This window comes from Hemicordylus capensis, chromosome 2, assembly GCF_027244095.1.
Source record: "Hemicordylus capensis ecotype Gifberg chromosome 2, rHemCap1.1.pri, whole genome shotgun sequence".
Taxonomy (NCBI): domain Eukaryota; kingdom Metazoa; phylum Chordata; class Lepidosauria; order Squamata; family Cordylidae; genus Hemicordylus; species Hemicordylus capensis.
This window is the reverse complement of record NC_069658.1, coordinates 49053562-49072391: the sequence shown is the minus strand read 5'-3', so window position 1 is coordinate 49072391 and position 18830 is coordinate 49053562. Positions and strand designations below refer to the sequence as shown.

The 18830-nt window shown below is 43.3% G+C and overlaps 1 protein-coding gene across 12 annotated transcripts in view; it reads right to left on the bottom strand.

The window, feature by feature from the left end:
* Window positions 1–18830, bottom strand: part of FAM169A (family with sequence similarity 169 member A) — a 55894-nt gene that overhangs the window by 3870 nt on the left and 33194 nt on the right. For all 12 annotated transcript variants that reach the window (XM_053299320.1, XM_053299314.1, XM_053299313.1 and 9 more), the window contains exons 2-12: window positions 16591–16728; window positions 15494–15593; window positions 13475–13560; window positions 12264–12435; window positions 9317–9496; window positions 6227–6355; window positions 5827–5942; window positions 4456–4510; window positions 3691–3823; window positions 2161–2326; window positions 804–1013 (exon numbers count right to left, since the gene is read on the bottom strand). In XM_053299320.1, the coding sequence (XP_053155295.1) occupies window positions 804–1013; window positions 2161–2326; window positions 3691–3823; window positions 4456–4510; window positions 5827–5942; window positions 6227–6355; window positions 9317–9496; window positions 12264–12435; window positions 13475–13560; window positions 15494–15593; window positions 16591–16725 (1482 nt within the window). In that variant the 5' untranslated portion in view covers window positions 16726–16728. The remainder of the gene's footprint in view (window positions 1–803; window positions 1014–2160; window positions 2327–3690; window positions 3824–4455; window positions 4511–5826; window positions 5943–6226; window positions 6356–9316; window positions 9497–12263; window positions 12436–13474; window positions 13561–15493; window positions 15594–16590; window positions 16729–18830) is intronic.

Sequence of the window (18830 nt, the reverse complement as noted above, 5' to 3'; positions counted from 1 at the left end):
TCTACAACAGAAGTGTATCCTCAGGTGTTTCCCTTCTATCACAGCTTTTATCAAGGAAACAGAGCATTCTGCCCCCACAAGCAGGGCAGGCATGCTTTAAACAGCAGCAAGGATGCATCTCTGAAGGCTGAAATACTGCTACAAATCTTGGGTTAATGGTTATACGCACTAATGCTTTGGTAAAGTAGAGTATGCTGCCGAGTTGGTGTCGACTCCTGGCGACCACAGAGCCCTGTGGTTGTCTTTAGTAGAATACAGGAGGAGTTTACCATTGCCATCTCCCGTACAGTATGAGATGATGCCTTTCAGCATCTTTGCTATATCGCTGCTGCCTTGGCAAAGAGGCACCTTTTAATGTGGCGGTTCTCTTTATTTAGCAGCAGGAGAGTAACTGGCCCTACCCACCCCCAGCACAGTATCTCCAGTGACTGTTGCTGGTATCTATCTTATGTTTCTTTTTAGATTGTGAGCCCTTTGGGGAGAGGGTTCCATCTTATTTGTTTATTTCTCCGTGTAAACCGCCTTGAGCCATTTTTGGAAGGGCGGTAAATAAATTGAATAATAATAAATAATAATAACAATATAGGTGTTTCCCAAAGTCTGTGAAACATACCAGCGGGGATTCAAACCAGCAACCTCTTGCTCCCTAGGCAAGCTGCGCCATTAGGCGGCATTGCATATTAATAGGGTGCAGTGCTTTTTTGCATTTTGTCTTTTTGTTTATGATGATGTACTCGTATATCTTATCAACCTTAACAAGAAACTGTGTCAGCACCATGGAAAAATTTTCACATTTCTCTCACCTTATCTGACACATTGTCATCACTGTCTTCAGCAGATTTTACTGAAGAATCAAGGATTAGTGGAACAAGTAAGGTTAAAGTTGTTTCCTCTGGACTATCGGACTGCAGCTTTGATTCTCCATCTTCGCTTGCCATTTCCCCTTCAGTTACTATCGACACTTTGATAGCATCTTCCGTTAGTTCTCCATTGAGTGGCTCTATATCCGTTTCCTGAAATGATATTGATACATCAAAATGGTGCATGGCTTTGGATTCTTGTGTAATTATTTAAAGAATTCTGTTCGCAGGAACAAGAGCCACATGTCTAACAGAAAAGGCTATAATTTCCTGGTCAAATCCAAGTGGAAGTAGTCAGAAACCTTGTTCAAATGAACCATTTCTACTTAAGATGAGAGTAAAGCCTACAGACAAGGCTTGGGCACAACTTTAGCCTTGTCCAGAGTACAAAGTAACTGTGGGTCCATCTAAACCTATCAAGCTGCCTTATATAGGCCAGGTTCAGATGTAATGGCAACTCCAGTAGTACATGCTCCATCCATCCCCACCTGAGCCTCTGCTTCCGTTGTAGATTCCGATATGCCAAGATGGACCATGTTGTCCAGACCCACCAGTCTTGGCATATCCTGCTGTACTTCCCTCAGGAAACCAGACACCTGTCACTTACTTGAAGTCTCAGTGTGAGATGCTGGGTTCCCTGAGGGAAACAGGGCAGGATATGCCGAGCCTGGAGGGTTCCAAAGATACAGCCCATCTTGACACATTGGAACCTAGAGCAGAAATAGAGGCTCGTGTGGGAACAGGGAGGAGCACATGCTCCTGGGGTGGCAACGGTGGCAACCTCAGGTGCTGCCATTATATCTGAACATGGTCACAGAGTAAAGTCACTGGTCTACCTAGGTCAGTACTGTCTACTCCAACTGGCTTTCCAGCGTTTCAGACAGGAGCAGTGTTCCTTCTAACAGGGATTCCCAGATGTTGTTGACTACAACTCCCAGCATCCCCAGCTGCAATAGCCTTTGCTTGGGGATTATGGGAGGTGTAGTCAACCACACCTGGGAATCCATGTTAGAGGAAACACTGGACAGGAGTCTTTTCTAGTTGTTCTTGGAGATGGCAGGTAAGGAACTTGGGGCCTTCTGCATCCAAAGCATGTGCTTTCCTTTGATCTGTGGCCTCATCTGTCTGAATCCTTTTCACAGCATATACACTACTTTGCAACTGAACCGAAAAGAGCAAGGCAATGACATTCGTAGACTCCCAAGCTTGCATCTCTCACACATTGGGTTAAAAAAAAAAAAAAAAGAATTGCCAGAACAGGGGTTCATTGAAATAAATAGTCTCTTTAATCAAAGTTCACCGCTTTGTCATCTTGCTTCTCAGATGGAGAACATAGCTGTGGTGTGTCTTCTGCTGGTAGTTTTTGATTTTCCACAAACGTCTCTTGCTCATGTTCAGTCACATTCTCTTCCATCTCATCTATCAGCTCTTCTGAACTTTCAGACACACGTATAATTGGTTCCAGTCTGTGCAGCAGAAAAGGAGTATATGCAATATTTAATAAGCAAAAAACAAGACAACAGATAGTGTTATGTCCAGACAAGCCCAATGCACCAGAAGTCTTCAATTCCATTTTTTTTCTCCTGCTTTGGCATTTAACTTCTTAGAATGATGTCTAGCTCTCATCCCATGAAGGCCTGCAACAGAATTTATACTAGTTCTGATATATCTTGGCTGTCTCCTAAACCTATTGCTTAGATTACTTTGGTTGTAGAGCTGAGGACCACACACTCAATGAGACACTAAAGAAGTGTGATCAGATTTCCCATCTTTTTCCATTTCTTTTAGAAGCAGCTGTTGGGGTGTAGGTTAACGTGGATCAGAGAGGGGGATCAACACCCCCCCCTGCTGCCCCATTTGGGATTTGTTCCCAAACAGAGCAAATGACAGGCTGGAGAGGGCAAATTTATATGGGGGTGGGGGGTGACACAAGGAAAAGGATTGGCTCCCTGCCCCCACTTCCCCAGTGCTGCAGTCCCAATCCAATTCAATCTCTTTGTCTACTATTAATTTAAAAAACAAGAAGGGAGATCCTAATCTCAGGTCAGGTCAGATCTAGCTGCAGTCTTACTGCAAGATGGAACAGAAGGCTAAAGGCGGTCTTGTCTTCTAACACTTAGCAGTAGTGTTTAGCCCTATTCAGACATTATGTTGTGTGAGTTTACAGAGGTCTGTGCGCTCATAGATGTTTTTGTGTGCATGACTGTATAGTACTTGCATTCATTTTAAAAGTGGACCTGGATACATATCCGGCAAGTCCTCAGTAAAGACAGGAAGTATACTGCTGTACCTGTGTTCAATATAATATGTGAATAACTGTACCTGGGTACAGATCTGAACGTGTATACACTGTACACATGTACAAGTGTTCGTACTATCCTATTAGGGCTTTTCTTTATTAGGTTCTCATACTTCCTTTCAATGTCTCAAAAAGGCACATATTTAAATATATTTGGCTATCACTAAAATTAATCATCATCTAAACCAAATTAAATCAACTAAAAAAATATTGACTTAAGTTACCAGCCTTAGTGGAAATACAGCAAGATAATGAGAAGTTAACAAGAACAAACATGAACACAAGAAAAACAATCACTGGAGAAGTCTGATGCGAGCTCCACATTAGTTGTTGGTTAATTTCTTTGCTGTGTGAAGCTCAGTTCCACAACTTATTGAAGAATATTTCAATACCTAATCCACAACTATGTGAGTGTGTAAACAATGCTTTTGAATAAGTCATTCCTAAAACCGCTGAGCAATATGAGACCTATGACATTTCAAGGACTCCACATTTCTGATATCACTGGAAAATATAAAATCAACAGCATACCTGTTTTCTGATATTTGCAGAACATTTACATCTTCACTTTCAGGAATGTCAGATTCTTGGATTCTCTTCCCCAACTTGGGACGTTTCAGATGATTACTTCGTGTTCGAGTAGAAGGTGGCATAGCATTAAGTTCTAGGGACCAGGAGCAAGGAGAAAAGAATCAGCAAACATTGTATTCAAATACTGTAAATGTAACAGAACTTGAACAAAGTCCTACACAGCTGAATGGCCTAAATATGTAACATTGGGCCCTAGGCATTAGAACTATTTAATTGTATGCTGAATCCTACAAATGTGCATTAACTACCTACAGTTTTATTTCAATCATACTTCTTTAGGTTTTGTCTAGAACACCTTCTTCTTCAGCAACATGACCAGAAACATAGGACTTCAAAACATGCAATTGCATGTCCAATGGAGAGCACCAAAAAGAACTGTGAACTCCAATATGTGAAATGCATTTGTGAAGCTGCCCCTATTCTCTGAAAAAAGTGTAATAACGAGACCTACGGAAATGCCAGGGAGTCAGCTTGTCCTCCAAGTAAAATTATCACCTGGCATGCTGTATAGGAATAGACAGGTCATAAAAGCAGGCACTATATTAAATTTATTTTGCTCTTCTAAAACAAATTTGGAACTACTTCTTGCCCCTTATCTTTAGCTGTTGTGAAACACTTCTGTTTGGTATTGCGAATCACAGAAAGATTAGAAGATGACAGTGAAAGTGGATAAAATTTAACAGAGGTGCTAATTGGACTGATTACCTTCAGAAGTGCCTTCACATACATCTGACCCATCTTTGTTTCTATGAGAGTCAACCTAGAAAAAGGATTACCAACATATGAAAGACACACAGAACTGATAGCATCACTATTCTACTGCATATCCCCCCATTATTAATGGGTTCACTTCCCAATTACTACCCAATTGTACACATTCCGTCTGGATTATTTTTATAAAATTAAACCTCTTTCATTGCCTGCATGAAAGGTATTTGCCTGCACCTTAAGATATTTACCTTAAATGCTACTTTCACTGTTTTCATACATGATCAAAGGAATGCCACTCAGCTTTAGTTCATCTGGAATCTCCACATAATGAGAACAATTAGGAAGCAAAGTGAAGAATGCCGAGACTGAGAGGCAAAGTTGTGGGGGGGGGTGGAGGCAAAAAAAAAAGATGCCCACAGCACAAGCTCCTCCCACCTACACACAGCCAGTCTGCACATGAGGCCAAGTGAGGTGGTTGCCTCAAACAGCAGTTTGCTGCTTCCGACTCACTGCCTCTGACTGCCTCAAACCCTGAACTTACCAGTCCCAAAAATGATTATATTGTAGCTGCCACCACTGCCATCTCTGGCAGCAGAAAAGGGCGTGCAAGGAAGTGGATTAAGAACAGTAGAATAGGGATGTGCACAAACCGATTCAGGGGCACTTTTACGGTCTGGTGGTTTGGCCGATTCGACGGCGGGGGAGCTACCTTTAAGGAGCAGGGAAGCTGCTCTTACCCCACCCCCCGGGCCACATTCCCACCGCCGGCACTGTGCTTAAAAACGGTCCTGCAAGGCAGCAGTGTACCTCCTTGCCACTCTGGTACACGTAGGACTGGAAGTGCTTGGTGCGTGCATGCCTACAGTAGAGTTCTGGCCTAGAGCGTCTCTGTGGTGCTCCACACACACCCTTCCACACCTCCGCTTCTCAGAAGCTAGAGCAGGAGTGGAGGGGAACAAAACAGATAAGGTAGGCCCCCACCAAGATGCGGGGCCCGTGGGGGCAGCCTAGCCGTGATGATAGGCACTTTGTACACCAAGAGGCTTAGGAAGCAGGACTGGGGCTTGGGCGGGGTTGAAATAGCTGTTCAGCACACTTTGCGCCCCAGAGGGGCAGCATGGTTCCTTTGTGAACCAAATTCCCAACACAAGTGTTTAATTATAGAATATCTCCAAAAGGAGTTTAAGGTGGTGGAGAGGGAGAAACTTAAGCAAAATCACTTTTTAAAAAAATCCCCTTATATTTCCATTTCAGTTAAAAAAAAAAAATCCTTAGGCATTAAAAATGGGGATGGGGGAGACAACTGGAGGTACATGGCACACACACAAAAATATACACAATACAGAAAGCATGTTGTGTACCTACACTTGGTTGTGTTTCAGGGAACTCAGGTGCTTGTTCATTTGGCACGCTGTGGTCTATCACAGTTTTCAGAAAGTTCTCTTCTGTCTGGGAACTGTTGGTCTCTTGTTGTGAGCCTTCTGTTCTTAGAAAAAATCAAGAAATTGTTTTTTAAAGGCGAATATGCCTGTTTAAATATCTATTATCTCCAGCAATCATTAGATACCAACAATATCTACCTGAGGCCAACCTGAGGCTCTTCAGACATTGTTGGACTATAGCTCCCATCATCCCTAGCCACAATGTGACTAGGGATGATGGGAGCTGTAGTCCAACAACAGTTGAAGAGCCTCGGATAGGCCCTCTGGTATATGGTTTTCAGAACTTTCCGCCCTCCCTGCAGTTATGCCCAAAGCCCTCATACCTATGGATTTGAAACTTTCTCTTTGCAATATACTAGCAACACGGGCTCTCTGGTGCCAATGTCCTACTCCTTCAACTTCCCATAGAAGGTCATGATCCCCTGGATACCTTTCAAAGTACTTCTGGCAAGCTGAGGAGGGAAACACATAGAACAGATTCCATACATGCATAACACAACATTTTTACTTTTATTTTCAACTTTAAGACATGGCATTGTTACCTAACACACTGCTTTCTTGAAGGGGAGTGAACAGAAGACCACCTTTGCTGGATCAAGCTGAAGGTCTACCTATTCCACCATCCCTTTTCCCATAGAGGTCCACCAGATGTCTCTAAGAAGACCCCCAAGCAGGAAATGAAGGCATGCCCCCTCTTCTGCCACCACTCCCTTGCACTCCCTTGCACCACTCCCTTGCAACTCCCTTCAGAAGCACATTGGGAGTAGCATACAGCTGTCAGGGCAAGTAGGCATTGGTAGGTTTGTCTTCCATGGATTGGGAGGTTCTTTCAGAAACCTGTTCACTATCTTGCATCAGAATATTTGGGAGCCTTTTAATAGTCTGTAAGACAACACCACTTTCTCATGGTAAATAACCACAATGCATTTTATGACAAAAATTTAAAGACCTGAGTTAGCTTACATGTATGCACACAACCAATCATTTTTGCCCACGTGCAGACTATGTGTAATATACCAACAAATGCAAAACTGCAGCAAGATGAGTTTGTAACACCACAGAAACACTGTTATAGGTATAGGAAGCTGCCTTATACAGAGTCAGATCATTGGTCCATACAGCTCAGTACTGTCTACACAGACTAGTAGCAGTTTCTCCAAGGTTGCAGCCTGGAGTCTTCCTCAGCCCTATCTTGGATATGCCAGGGAGGGAACTTGGCACCCTCTGCATGCAAGCATACAGCAGCCCCACCCCCTATGGGCAATATCTTAGCGCAAACACACGTCATCTCCCACTCAAATGCAAATCCTGCTTAGCAAAGGGGACAATTCGTGCTTGCTACCACAAGACCAGCTCTCCTCCCATAGCTAGGGAAGTGATAACTAGGGTCTCCAGGAGTGGAGAATGATCAGCAGATCAGCAGTTCTTTCCTCTTCCAGTCCCACACCCTAGAGATAAACATCTCAGAAAACCTAACAAACAAAAAGGACATACATTTAGCCTGCTACTCCTAAAAGACACATGTCAGAATTTGAAAAAGCTCCTTTGGACACATACATGTCTCACAGAACACACTGAGATTTCTGTCCATTTTGTTCTTCCCATAAATAACTCCTCATAGCGAACTGTGGATATTCCCCATGCTTCACTATATGTGTGCATAATGGCAAGTCAATAAGTCAGTCTAAATACGTAAAGTTAACAGGAATGCAAAGGAAGCCTAGTGAGACCCGAGGTGTGAAACATCTATATAAAAATGCCTACCACTCCACTCCTGTTCCCAAGTTGTATGCAGATACCTTTTGACGTGTCTACCAGGTTCTGACACACTTGGTTCCCAATTTGCAAGGAAGCTCAGAGAGAAGCAAAAAAACTTATGCAAAGCAAAACTGATATTTACATACCAAAAATATACCCCACCAAACCTCTCCCAAACTTGCTGCTGAGGCTCTACAGTAGGGGAACAAAAATTGGAGCCCCATATGCTGTTGGACCACAACTCCCATCATCCTCAGCCACAATGGCCAGAGACAAAGGATGTTGTAGGTGGAGATGAAGGGAGTTGTGATCCAACAATATTGGAGGATCAAAAATTGGGAAGCCCCCCTCTGGAGATGAAATCCAGATATACCTGCAGATGTGGGGGCGGGGGAGGAAAAGGAGAGAGTTGAGGACTCAGCTGGTTTTAGAGAACATGTAGTATATGTTTTATTTACCCACACAGATTGCTTCCTGCCTTCTTCCCTCTTTCTGACTGTATTTATTTATTTGATTTATATACCGCCCTTCCAAAAATGGCTCAGGGCGGGTTACATCAAAATAAAAACAAATAATTGATTTTAACAATTAAAATAAAAACTAAATCAATTAAACAATTAAAATCATTGATGATGAGATCCTGATGATCTCAATGGGTGGTGTGGTTCATAGCGAAGACAATGTTTTGTTTAATTTATTAATTTATTTGATTTATAAATAAATCAAAAATGGTTCAGGTCAGTTTACCTCAAAATAAAAACAAAACTATAGAAAACAAGACTAAATAAATTAAAATCATTTAAACAAAAATCATTAACATTAAAATCATTTTAAACCAACATTAAAAATTTAAAACCATATATCTAATTAAAAAATGTTTGATCTAAGATCGTAAATAAACAACTAAACAACTAAACAATCTAATTAAAAGCCTGGGTGAAAAAATGCAGCTTCAGTGCCTTTTTAAAAGTTGCCAGAGATGAGGAGGCTCTTATTTCAACAGGGAGCACATTCCAAAGTCCAGGGGCACAACAGAGAAGGCTCGTTTCCAAGTAGCCACCAGACGAGTTGGCAGCAACCACAGACGAACCTCTCCAGATGATCTTAACAGGTGGTGGGGCTCATGGCAAAGAAGATGTTTTCTTAAATACCTTGTCAAAAATACTTCCCCCTCCTCTCCAAATTATCCACCTCTAGTGCCGCAGGAGGGAAATGCTTGACTAACAAGCAGAAGGTTGCCGGTTCAAATCCCCACTGCTACTATATCGGGCCAGCAGCAATACAGGAAGATGCTGAAAGGCATCGTCTCATACTGCGTGGGAGGAGGCAGTGGTAAACCCCTCCTGTATGCTACCAAAGACAACCACAGGTTGTCCGTGGTCGCCAGGAGTCGAAATCGACTTGATGGCACACTTTACCTTTACCTCTCTAAATTGCACCCTCCAAGCTTCTAGAGTCTAGAAAATCGGCTGAAGTCAAATTCTTCAAAGAAAGCTCATTATTCACCATCACAACCTGGTGCTTGAGTGAGAGAATGCACACACTTATAGGGTTCTAGTGTTAAAATAAATGTCAATTCTTTTAAGAAATTAAAAGAAATGCAAATTATTAAACATGATTTGCGCATATGCGGTCAGGCGAAGTGAAAGGCTTACCCGCATGCATAAAAGAGGTCAGTGGGAACCGCAGGCCAAGTGTGTCTTCGGTAAAAGAATCTACAAAATCTTCAAGCATCAGGAGTCCAAAATCTTTCCCTCTATGTTTCTTCCTTACAAACATGGTGTCCAGGACTGGAAGCTGGTAGCTCTGGGTAAGAAAGGCACTACATATGCTTCCTGCAAGAGTAACAGCAGCTCTGATTAGCACACCTAGAGTGAATTCATCATTTTGTTACACACACACACACCACAAGTCCAGACAATCCCTTCCCCTGCCATTCATACTTTTTGGCAGTCTTCTATAACCTTCTAAATTCATTATCTGGGTAACACAGTGTGATACATTTTTGGTTATGCAGTTCAAGTTTCTTCCTAAACCATCTTCTCTAACAACTTCATTGTTCCTCAAGAACTAAATCTCTGCATTGTCTTTTTGGCTTCTGGAGTAAAGTTGCATCAGTGTGGTGTAGTGGTGAGAGTGTTGAACCAGGACCGGGGAGTTCAAATCCCCATTCAGCCATGAAACTCACGGGGTGACTCTGGGCCAGTCATGTCTCTCTCAGCTTCATCTACCTCACAGGTTTGCTGTGAGGATAAACATAACCATGCATTCTGGGCTCCTTGGAGGAAGTGCGGGATATATATGTAAATATAAAATAAAAAATTTAAAAAATATATTTCTCTCTCAGATTTGCCTTGGCATCTTTTGCCTTTCCACTCCTACTACAAACACTCCAAATCAAGAAAAACAGGGCTGATTGCAGCAGCCAGGTGATCAGCTAGCAAATTTGGGGTACAATTAGCAGTAGCAAACGTTGGACAAACGCTATCCAAAAAGGTCGTATCTCTGAGCTTTAATTTCACCACTTCCAGACTTTTGCATTGATGAGAGAGAATGCTAATAGAGTTGTTAATTCACCTGGGATAACTTTATGAGAATCACTTCTCTTGCCTTGAAGGAGAATCATTAAATACCCCAAATGGACAAGAGCTCCTGAAACTGCATACAGACTGTAAACTGCATAGACCGGAAACTGGATACTGTACTTTGAAATGGTCTTCAATTCACAAGGCCAATATGTCAAAAGGGAATCCTCCCACCACTTAAAGAGCGAAAACCCCAAACTAACTCGAGTACCATCTGCTTATCAGTTTCCCACAAGACCTGGCAAGACAGAGGCCCATCTGGCCAAATATCAAGTTTCCAACGGTCGTCAAGGCCATATAATAAGTGGCGCTTATCAGCCAGTTGCCCTAGAAATTAATCCACTGCGTCCAAAGAGAGCAACTACTATGACTCCACCAGGTTTCTGCAGACATGCATTAAACACTTATCTGTGGAGGAAGATTGTCAGCACATCTAAATAAATCTTTAAAGAACTACTATATGCTTAAACTGAACAGGGGACTCTGCTGTTAGGTTGTTTATAAAAAGAGAGTTCAAGAATATTTCTGCACTGAATCCATTGGTTATACTTTATTTTATTTGCCCATCATTTGTCCTTTTACAGGAAAAACGTGCAAGTAGCAGCAGAGACGCAATTGAAACGGCAAACTGCCATACCTACCAGCAATACATTTATTTGCTGATGGGCAGACCAACTTGCCATTTCAGCCAACAAGCTTGAAGGGGACAAGGGCTGACAACCAGATGAGTGTTGCACTAGTGCAATGAGAGAAGCTGTGTGCACTTAAGAGATTTTGGAGCTGCACAAAATGCTCTGTGATGTTACACAACCACTAGGGGAAAGATCTTCTCAGGGACACAAACAAGGTTGTGCAACATTCTCCACTAGCACAAGAGCGAGACTGGAACCAACACCCCCAGCTTCGTGCAACGTCACTGTGCTACGTGCCTGCACTAATGCAACGCTCGTCTGTATGTTGTGTCAAGATTCCACACCAGATAATTCCTAATAAGGAACAGTCTTTCCTGAAACATTTTCCTGAAATGAGGACTTGAGTCCCCAGATGTTGTTGGACTTCAACGCCCATTATTCCAGCCACAGTGGCCAAGCTGAAGTCCAACAACATCTGGGAGATCCAAGAGAACCCCAGAAACACACTAGCCACAATGAGTTAAAGGCTGCAATAGGAACATAGGAAGCTGCCTTATACCAAGTCAGACCATTAGTGCATCTAGTTCACTATTCTCTATACTTGCAACAGCTCTCTAAGCCCTACCAGACGATGCCAGGGAGTGAACCTGGAAGCTTTCTGCATGCAAGCATGCAGATTATCTTCCTCTGAGCTATGGCCGCATATCCTAAGGGGAATATCTTACAGTGCTCACATGTAGTAACCCATCCAAATGAAAACCAAGGTGGGCCTTCCTCAGCAAAGGGAACAACTCATACTTGCTATCACAAGACCAGCTCTTCTTCCCAAGGAATATATGTTATGTCTGAAGATAAACCCCCAAACAAATAACTCTTACAGATATTCCACAAGTGACAGGGTGAAGATTTTCCCCTAAAACATTTGAGGAGTCTCCCCCTCAGCAAACCTAATAACCAATATCTTCAATCCCCAAAACATATATTCTTCTCCCCTGTCCCAAACATTCAAGTGAGGAGTTGCTCCTCAACCTTCTCCTCTGACTGGAACCACTCCCGAGTGAACTGAACAGCTCAGCCTTTCCCAAAGGGCAGCCAAGAACTATGGCGAGAAGCTATTTGAGTACTTAGAATGGTGGAATCTAGAGAGAAGATGAGACATGTACGCATCCCTCATGCCCCATGGATGTCAACAAGTTCAATGAAGACTGTCAAGTACATGCAGCTGTCCCACCATTACGACCTGGAAAAGAAACCTTCTGCCACCCAAAACATAAAAATGCAGGAGACCATGTGCAGAGTACTTCTCAAATGGTGTAATAGATCGACTCCCACCCCCACCCTCACAATAAATACCTTATGCAGCTTTATTTCAAGGGCAGCCTTACCTGGAAGCTTAACAGAATAAAAGCCAACGGCCTCTCCTTTCTTCCACAGAATCTTAGCATAATCATGGCTACCATGACAGAGGAATGGAAACTCGTTTTTCTCAATTTCTTGTTTGCGATAAATTATTCTGTTTAGCACATAAAGAACCACTCTCTCCCCAATGGACTTCACCTATATAAAACATGCAAAAGAGCATGACAGACACAATTATTAAAGAAGAAAACTTCTCATTCCAAAATGGCCATGTATTGTCCCCTACTAACTGGGCAAAGAGCCACCTTCGGAAATGGTGGCCCTCTTCTATTTAGCAGGGGAAGAGCACTGCCCTTAATCATCTGAGCAGAGCATCCCAACCAGTGGTTGTTTGCTGGTGCCTCCCCTTGTCTCTCATTTTAGATTGGGGGCCCCCTTGGGACAGAGAACCACCTTCCCTTCCTCTGCTATGTAAACTGCTGTAATAAAACGTCTTTTGTTGAAACACAATACATAAACAATCAAAATAATAATGCAAACACCACAGTTAGGAAGCCACTGCCCAGACATGGAAGCAGAGCTGTGCAGCACAAATGCCCTTTTAAAAAGATATAAAATTAGGCACTGGGTGAAACCCAATAGGACATACCTACACTAGGAAGAGGATCTGAAGTGGTTTCATTATTGTAACTTCTCCCAAGAAACTACATGAGCTATACTTTGGGAAGGAGCTAACAGTTCTGCTAGAGAGTCCAATCACTCACACACAACTCAAGAGCCCAAGGTTCTTTGACAGGAAGCCATCCCAGGAAAGCCATCCGAAATCTGCTTCACCCTTAAACCATTGGTCCATCTAGCTGAATATTGTCTACACTGACTGGCAACAGCCCTACAGGGTTTCAAATGAATGTTTCCAATCCCAGCCTTAACTGGAGAGGTCAGGATATGAACCTGGGACTTTCTGCATGCAATACCACTGCATGCAAGTACAGCCCTTCCCCAAACATTTTGCTGCAGAACAAACATTCAAATACAAGATGCTTGTAGCACAAACAGAAGTTCTAATCAGAGTTACATAAACACAGCATGCATATGCAACATACAACTCCTATTCCAAGGAAATTGGAACTTTACACTCAGAATACACTATGCAATCTCTCCATTTGGGATAAATAGCCCCCAGAGTCAGAGAGCGGCTTTCGAAAACATATTTAATGGAGTAGCAACATGATTTTACCTGCCGAAGTCCTTCTCTAGAAGGAACAGTTGTTCTCACAATATCATCAATAGTCCACCACTGATCAGCAAGGAACAGAGCAACAGCTTGAATGAGAAAAGTGGGGTATGAAGTTAGTGTATTAAACACGTTAACTTAGTTATGTTGTAACAAACATACTTGGTTACATGGATGCACTTCCGTATAAGTTATCAATGAATACTTGCTAAATGCATGTGCGCGTGTACGTACACACAGACACCCCCTTGCACAACTCTGACCCTCCAGCTGTTTTTGGACTATGCAAGCACAGTGGCCAATAGCCAGATTATGGGAGTTGTAGTCCAACATCCACAGGAGGGTGAAGGTTGTGTAGCCCTGCAGTAATATTTCTCCCTTAGGAAGCAGCCGTTCCGTCCCTATTTCATATATTGTCATCACATCTTAAGAAGCTGAGGTGTGGTTTGTTCCTTGCCATCCACATTTTCATAGCATATTCTCTTTGGAATATTCATGGGTATTGTCTCTAAAGGGCACTGTTTCCTCTGAACTGAAAGCAAGCTGGGGACAGAATAGAGTTTATTCCCCAATCAAACAAACCAACAAAACTTGGAATAAAATACAGGAGACCACATTCTCTGGGTCTTACCTAGAGGTAGGTTCCTGGGACAAGGGAAGTCATTTTTTCATATTTATCAACACAACTAAAAATAGCTTGGTGGGGTAGGGGAGGAGGAGAGCCTTTGGAGTACCACTGATAAGCAATGACTCTTGGCTCCCATTCGAAGGTAGAGATGTGAACGAACCAGTTCACATCATTTTATGGAGCACCAAAGCGGCTCATTTTACAGAGCACAGAACCGGTTTGGAAGTCCGGTGTTTGAGCTGGTTCAGAGGCAGGGGGGCCTTTAAGGGGCAAGGGAAGTGTGCTCTTACTTGTCCTGCTGCTTTCCTCCTGCTGGCACCCTCCCCAAAACCACTGGTGTGGGGCTGCAGCGTACCTCCTTGCAGACCCAGTCAGCGTCGTACCAGAAGTGGCCGATGCATATTCATGCCATGAGCACACGCAGCTACTTCTGGTACAACGCTGACCAGGTCTGCAAGAAGGTATGCCGCAGCCCTGCTCCAGCGGCTTTGGGGAGAGCTTCGGCAGGGGGAAAGTGGCAGGGCAGGTAAGAGCACCCTCCCTGCCCCTTAAAGCCGCCCCTCCCCTGGCCTCCTGGGAGTGCACAAACCAGTTCATGCACATCCCTATTCGAGGGTAACAGACCGATTCTAGTGCCAACGTTCTGGGAAAGGACAGTACCAGAGATGTTCTCTGGGACCAACATTAAGGAGAATTGTGTCATCCACGGCTGTGCACAGCCACAGGGCCACCTTTGTGACACTGACAGAGAGGCAGGAGGTAGACTAGTTCCTTGCCTAGTGGCCCAAACATTAGAAAACGTTCCTGGGCTGGAAGGAGCCAACTCTTCTCCTAGCAACTAGGGGTGTACACAAGACGTGTGTGCGCACTCCCTTGTGGGGCGGGGAGGGTTAAGGAATTCCTCACTTGCCCGCCCCTCCCCACCACTTTCCTCCCACCAGCACTTCTTTTAGAAACAGCATCAGTACGCAAATGACCATTGTGTGTGCGCCCCAGTAATTTGCATGCGGACGCCAATCAGGGCTGCAAGAAGGAACGCTGCAGCCCCACACGGTTGTTTCTAAAACAAGCACCAGTGTGGGGGAAAGTGGCAGGGAGGGGGACGGGCAGGTAAGGAGCTCCTTACTTGTTTGTTAAAGGCGCCCCCACCACCCATCGAGCCAGCTCCAACGCCAGAGTCCGAACAGGTTTGGCACTCCAGAAGCCTGTTGGTACACGTCCCCTACCAGTAGCTGCTCATATTTTATGGTTCAAGGGCCATGACAGCTAGAGACACAACTGAAGCTAGGGCATCGTTACATTCGATCTTTGGTTCAAGGACAAAAAGATAGGCACAGTGGAAGGATGACTGAGCAGAACGCTACAACACGGAGATTAAAAGGTTAAAGCAAAACCTGCAAGTGAATCCTCCGGCGCAAACAAAGCCAGGACTTTGTGCCCCTCTTCACCACCATAAAGAGGAACAAAGCCTACTGTTGATAAACGAATTGGAACCTAAGAGGGGAGGAAAAAGTTTGTCATGTTTCAGTGTACTTACTTGTTGCTATAACTTGTTAATACAGTAACACGTTAAAATATGCTACAGAGGAAACCGGTTCAGTTGTTCAGCTCCAGCATTCAAAGAGTAAGAGAGAGCAGGAGCAGTACATGTTGGCCTTCCCATTGTTTTGCTGCCTATCAGTTTACCAAGCACTCATGGCTGAAATCCAAGAGGCATTTTAGCATTGTCATCATTTAATAAAATGCCTACTGGTAGGATTACTGAATATGTTTAGGTGGCCACTAGTGATTTGCTTTGCTCCTACAAGTCCATTTAAGTTTATTTTGAAATTGTTTGTACTGTACAGGTAGGTACCTGATATAGCTGTATTGTTATAATGTTTAGCAGTCCCATAATAGTTTGTCATTGCCTTTTCCATTATTTTCAGACTGAATTTGTGAAATTGGGGAAAAATAAATACAAAATGGGCTTTAAAATAAGTGGGGGCATTACTAGCCACCTATGAAAGAAGAGCAAGCAATAAGCTGGAAACAGCTAGCAATGGGATCAAGAAACCCTGGACTTTAGCGGGGATGAGTGTGTCCTCATTTTATTTACTCTCCTGTGATGGGGTGTTTGAAAACTTTTCTAGGAGAAGACAACAAAGTTATCAGTACTCAAGAACTCAGGGCATCTTCCAGATCTTTAGCAAAGAGGTGCTCCATCAGTGCAAATTCCTTCTGTGAATGAAAGGAGAGTTCCGTTCCATGCAAGGGGTCCTTGCAGAAATGAAACTCTCCTTTTCACAGTAGAAGCTTCCTCTGACACAATGCTGTTCCAACAGAGGTCTGAATGCAACCCACAGTGCCTATGCCCCATGCCGAATATCCTCACCACCAATCTGGCAAATGCTAGGGAGAACAGGAGGCTTTGGAGATGGAATTTTGAGTGCCATCAAGCCTACTGCTGGCAAAAAGAAAGCGTATCAGGACACTAAATTATAAGCCTTACTTTGACGTTATTGACAAGAGACAGGAACTCTGGGTTTTCTGGATCCCCACACCTAAGGTCAGACAGATAATCTTCTGCAGAACTCTCCAGATCTTCATGACGGTAGTTATCCAGCAGGTCCACAGGGAATGCCATCCCCTTAAAAGAGATCACACACAAGATTACTGCTGCAGGTACACTAAATCACTAGAATCCAATATTTATTTTTGAAGTCCATACACTTCTGGGACTGTATCAAATTTGGAGGAGTACTGGAAATCAGTCCCAATTCTTCCTCCTTACGTATGCCAAGCAGAACAAACATTATTACTTACTTACTTACTTACTTACTTACTTACTTACTTACTTACTTACTTACACACACACACACACACACACACACACCCCTCACTATCACTGGAGGAAAGACTGGCTTTTGAAGAAGCCCCCACCCCCAGGGCAGCACGAGCCATGCCTTTCTACATGGATGGAGCCTTTTGGGGTCACATTCCTGCACCAGAGAAGCTGGGTCAGCTAGGATATGCTGGATTCTGCTGGCAAAGGAAGACGAGAGCAGAGCTTTAGATTCCAGTAGCAAAGTTGATGAATATCAGCATTATAAATAGAACAATATAGGAACAGGAATTCAATATTGTAGGTTTTAAAATGTTGTGCCTATTAACTTACCACCATCACTGGTTTTCACTGCCAAGACACACTATTAAGTTTCATTGATAAAGAGGAATATATGGATCTTTCCAACACAAATATTTAGCAAATTAGTACTAACATTAATTAATATATATTTGGAAGCAAGCTTCATTAAAAAGGTAGACTATTACTCATGTTAAAAACTTATCCCAAGTGTTCTCTTAACCAGCAAGCTATTCAAAAAATATGAATCTGAATGGTTGACTATCCTGCCTTTCTACTTAATAAGGAAGATATACAACAAAGAAGAATGCAACACACTGATGCAAAGCCCTAACTATAGGTCACTGGAAGAGCAGAAAGAAAAGTAGATCCTCTGCTAATTTCAAGTATGTTCTCTACTTCAGCCTCTCCACTTATATCCCCCTTAAGGGTGTGACCTTCAAACTAGGGATGTGCAGAATGTTTCAATAATGAATTGTTTTGACTCGAAATGGGGCGTTTCAAGCTCAAAACAAAAAGCCTTCTAAATAAAGGGCCTGTTTTGAGCTCAAAACAAAACAATCCTGTTTTGATCAAAATGTTTTGATGTTTCAAATGCCATTTTGGGAGGCCTGTTTTTCCCAACTGATCAAGTGTTGTCATGGGCAACTGTGCCTCCATTGGCTGGGAGGAGGAACACAAAAAGGAGGGAGTTTCAAATTCAAAATATATTCAAAGGGAATAGGAGACATAGAGAGCGTGCACCCATAGTGCGCCTCTCTTGAAGAGGATACATCAGGAGGAAGGAATCAAGGAAGGTTTGACTTTGTTGTTTTCTTTTCTCAGCACTGAGTATAATATGCGGTACTATTTGCTGCTATAACTATCTGGTTTTGCTGGATCTCAGATTGGTAAAGGCAGAACTTTAGTTCTTCCTTGAGTTGTGGTCTGTTTGTTTTTTGAGATTGTGTTGCGGCAAGAAATGGACAGTGGCAGCTCTGTGTAATATTTATTGGTGATTGCTGTGATGAGCTCCACGTCTGGCCTTGAGACTAACTTGTGCTTCACTCACTGCTCTGGTCTGCTCTGCAATCTGCATTGCAAGGTGCTGTACGCAGCAAAAATGTGGCTGAAGTTGATCTAGTTGAGGTCATGGCTATAACTGCTGCTAAATACAAGCAAACCTCGATATCCGTGGATTCACATATCTGCTGTTGGGAAAAAGACACCTGACCTTGGCATACGTCGGGGGGGGGGGGCCACCCCACTATGTCGACTTTGCATATCTACGGGTCAGAGGTGTCCAGAAATGACCACGGAGGTTATTTCCAACCCTCATTTTGTTTCTTGGAGCCACAAGATGGCTCCCATTTTTAAAATAAAAACCCAAAATGGTGATTTTCAGGCATTCTGGGGGCACAGTGTGATGCAGGGGTAGCAGCAAAGCATTATAAGACACTTCCCCCGCATCCCCCCCCCGCACTTGGCTGAAAATCAGCATTTTTTCCTCATTTTCCCAGCAAGCGGGAACTTAACCCCCAATTCCCCATTCACTCAATGCCTCGATATTCACAGTTTCCGTATCTGCGGTACAACCACGGAACAGAACCCCCGTGAATATCAAAGTC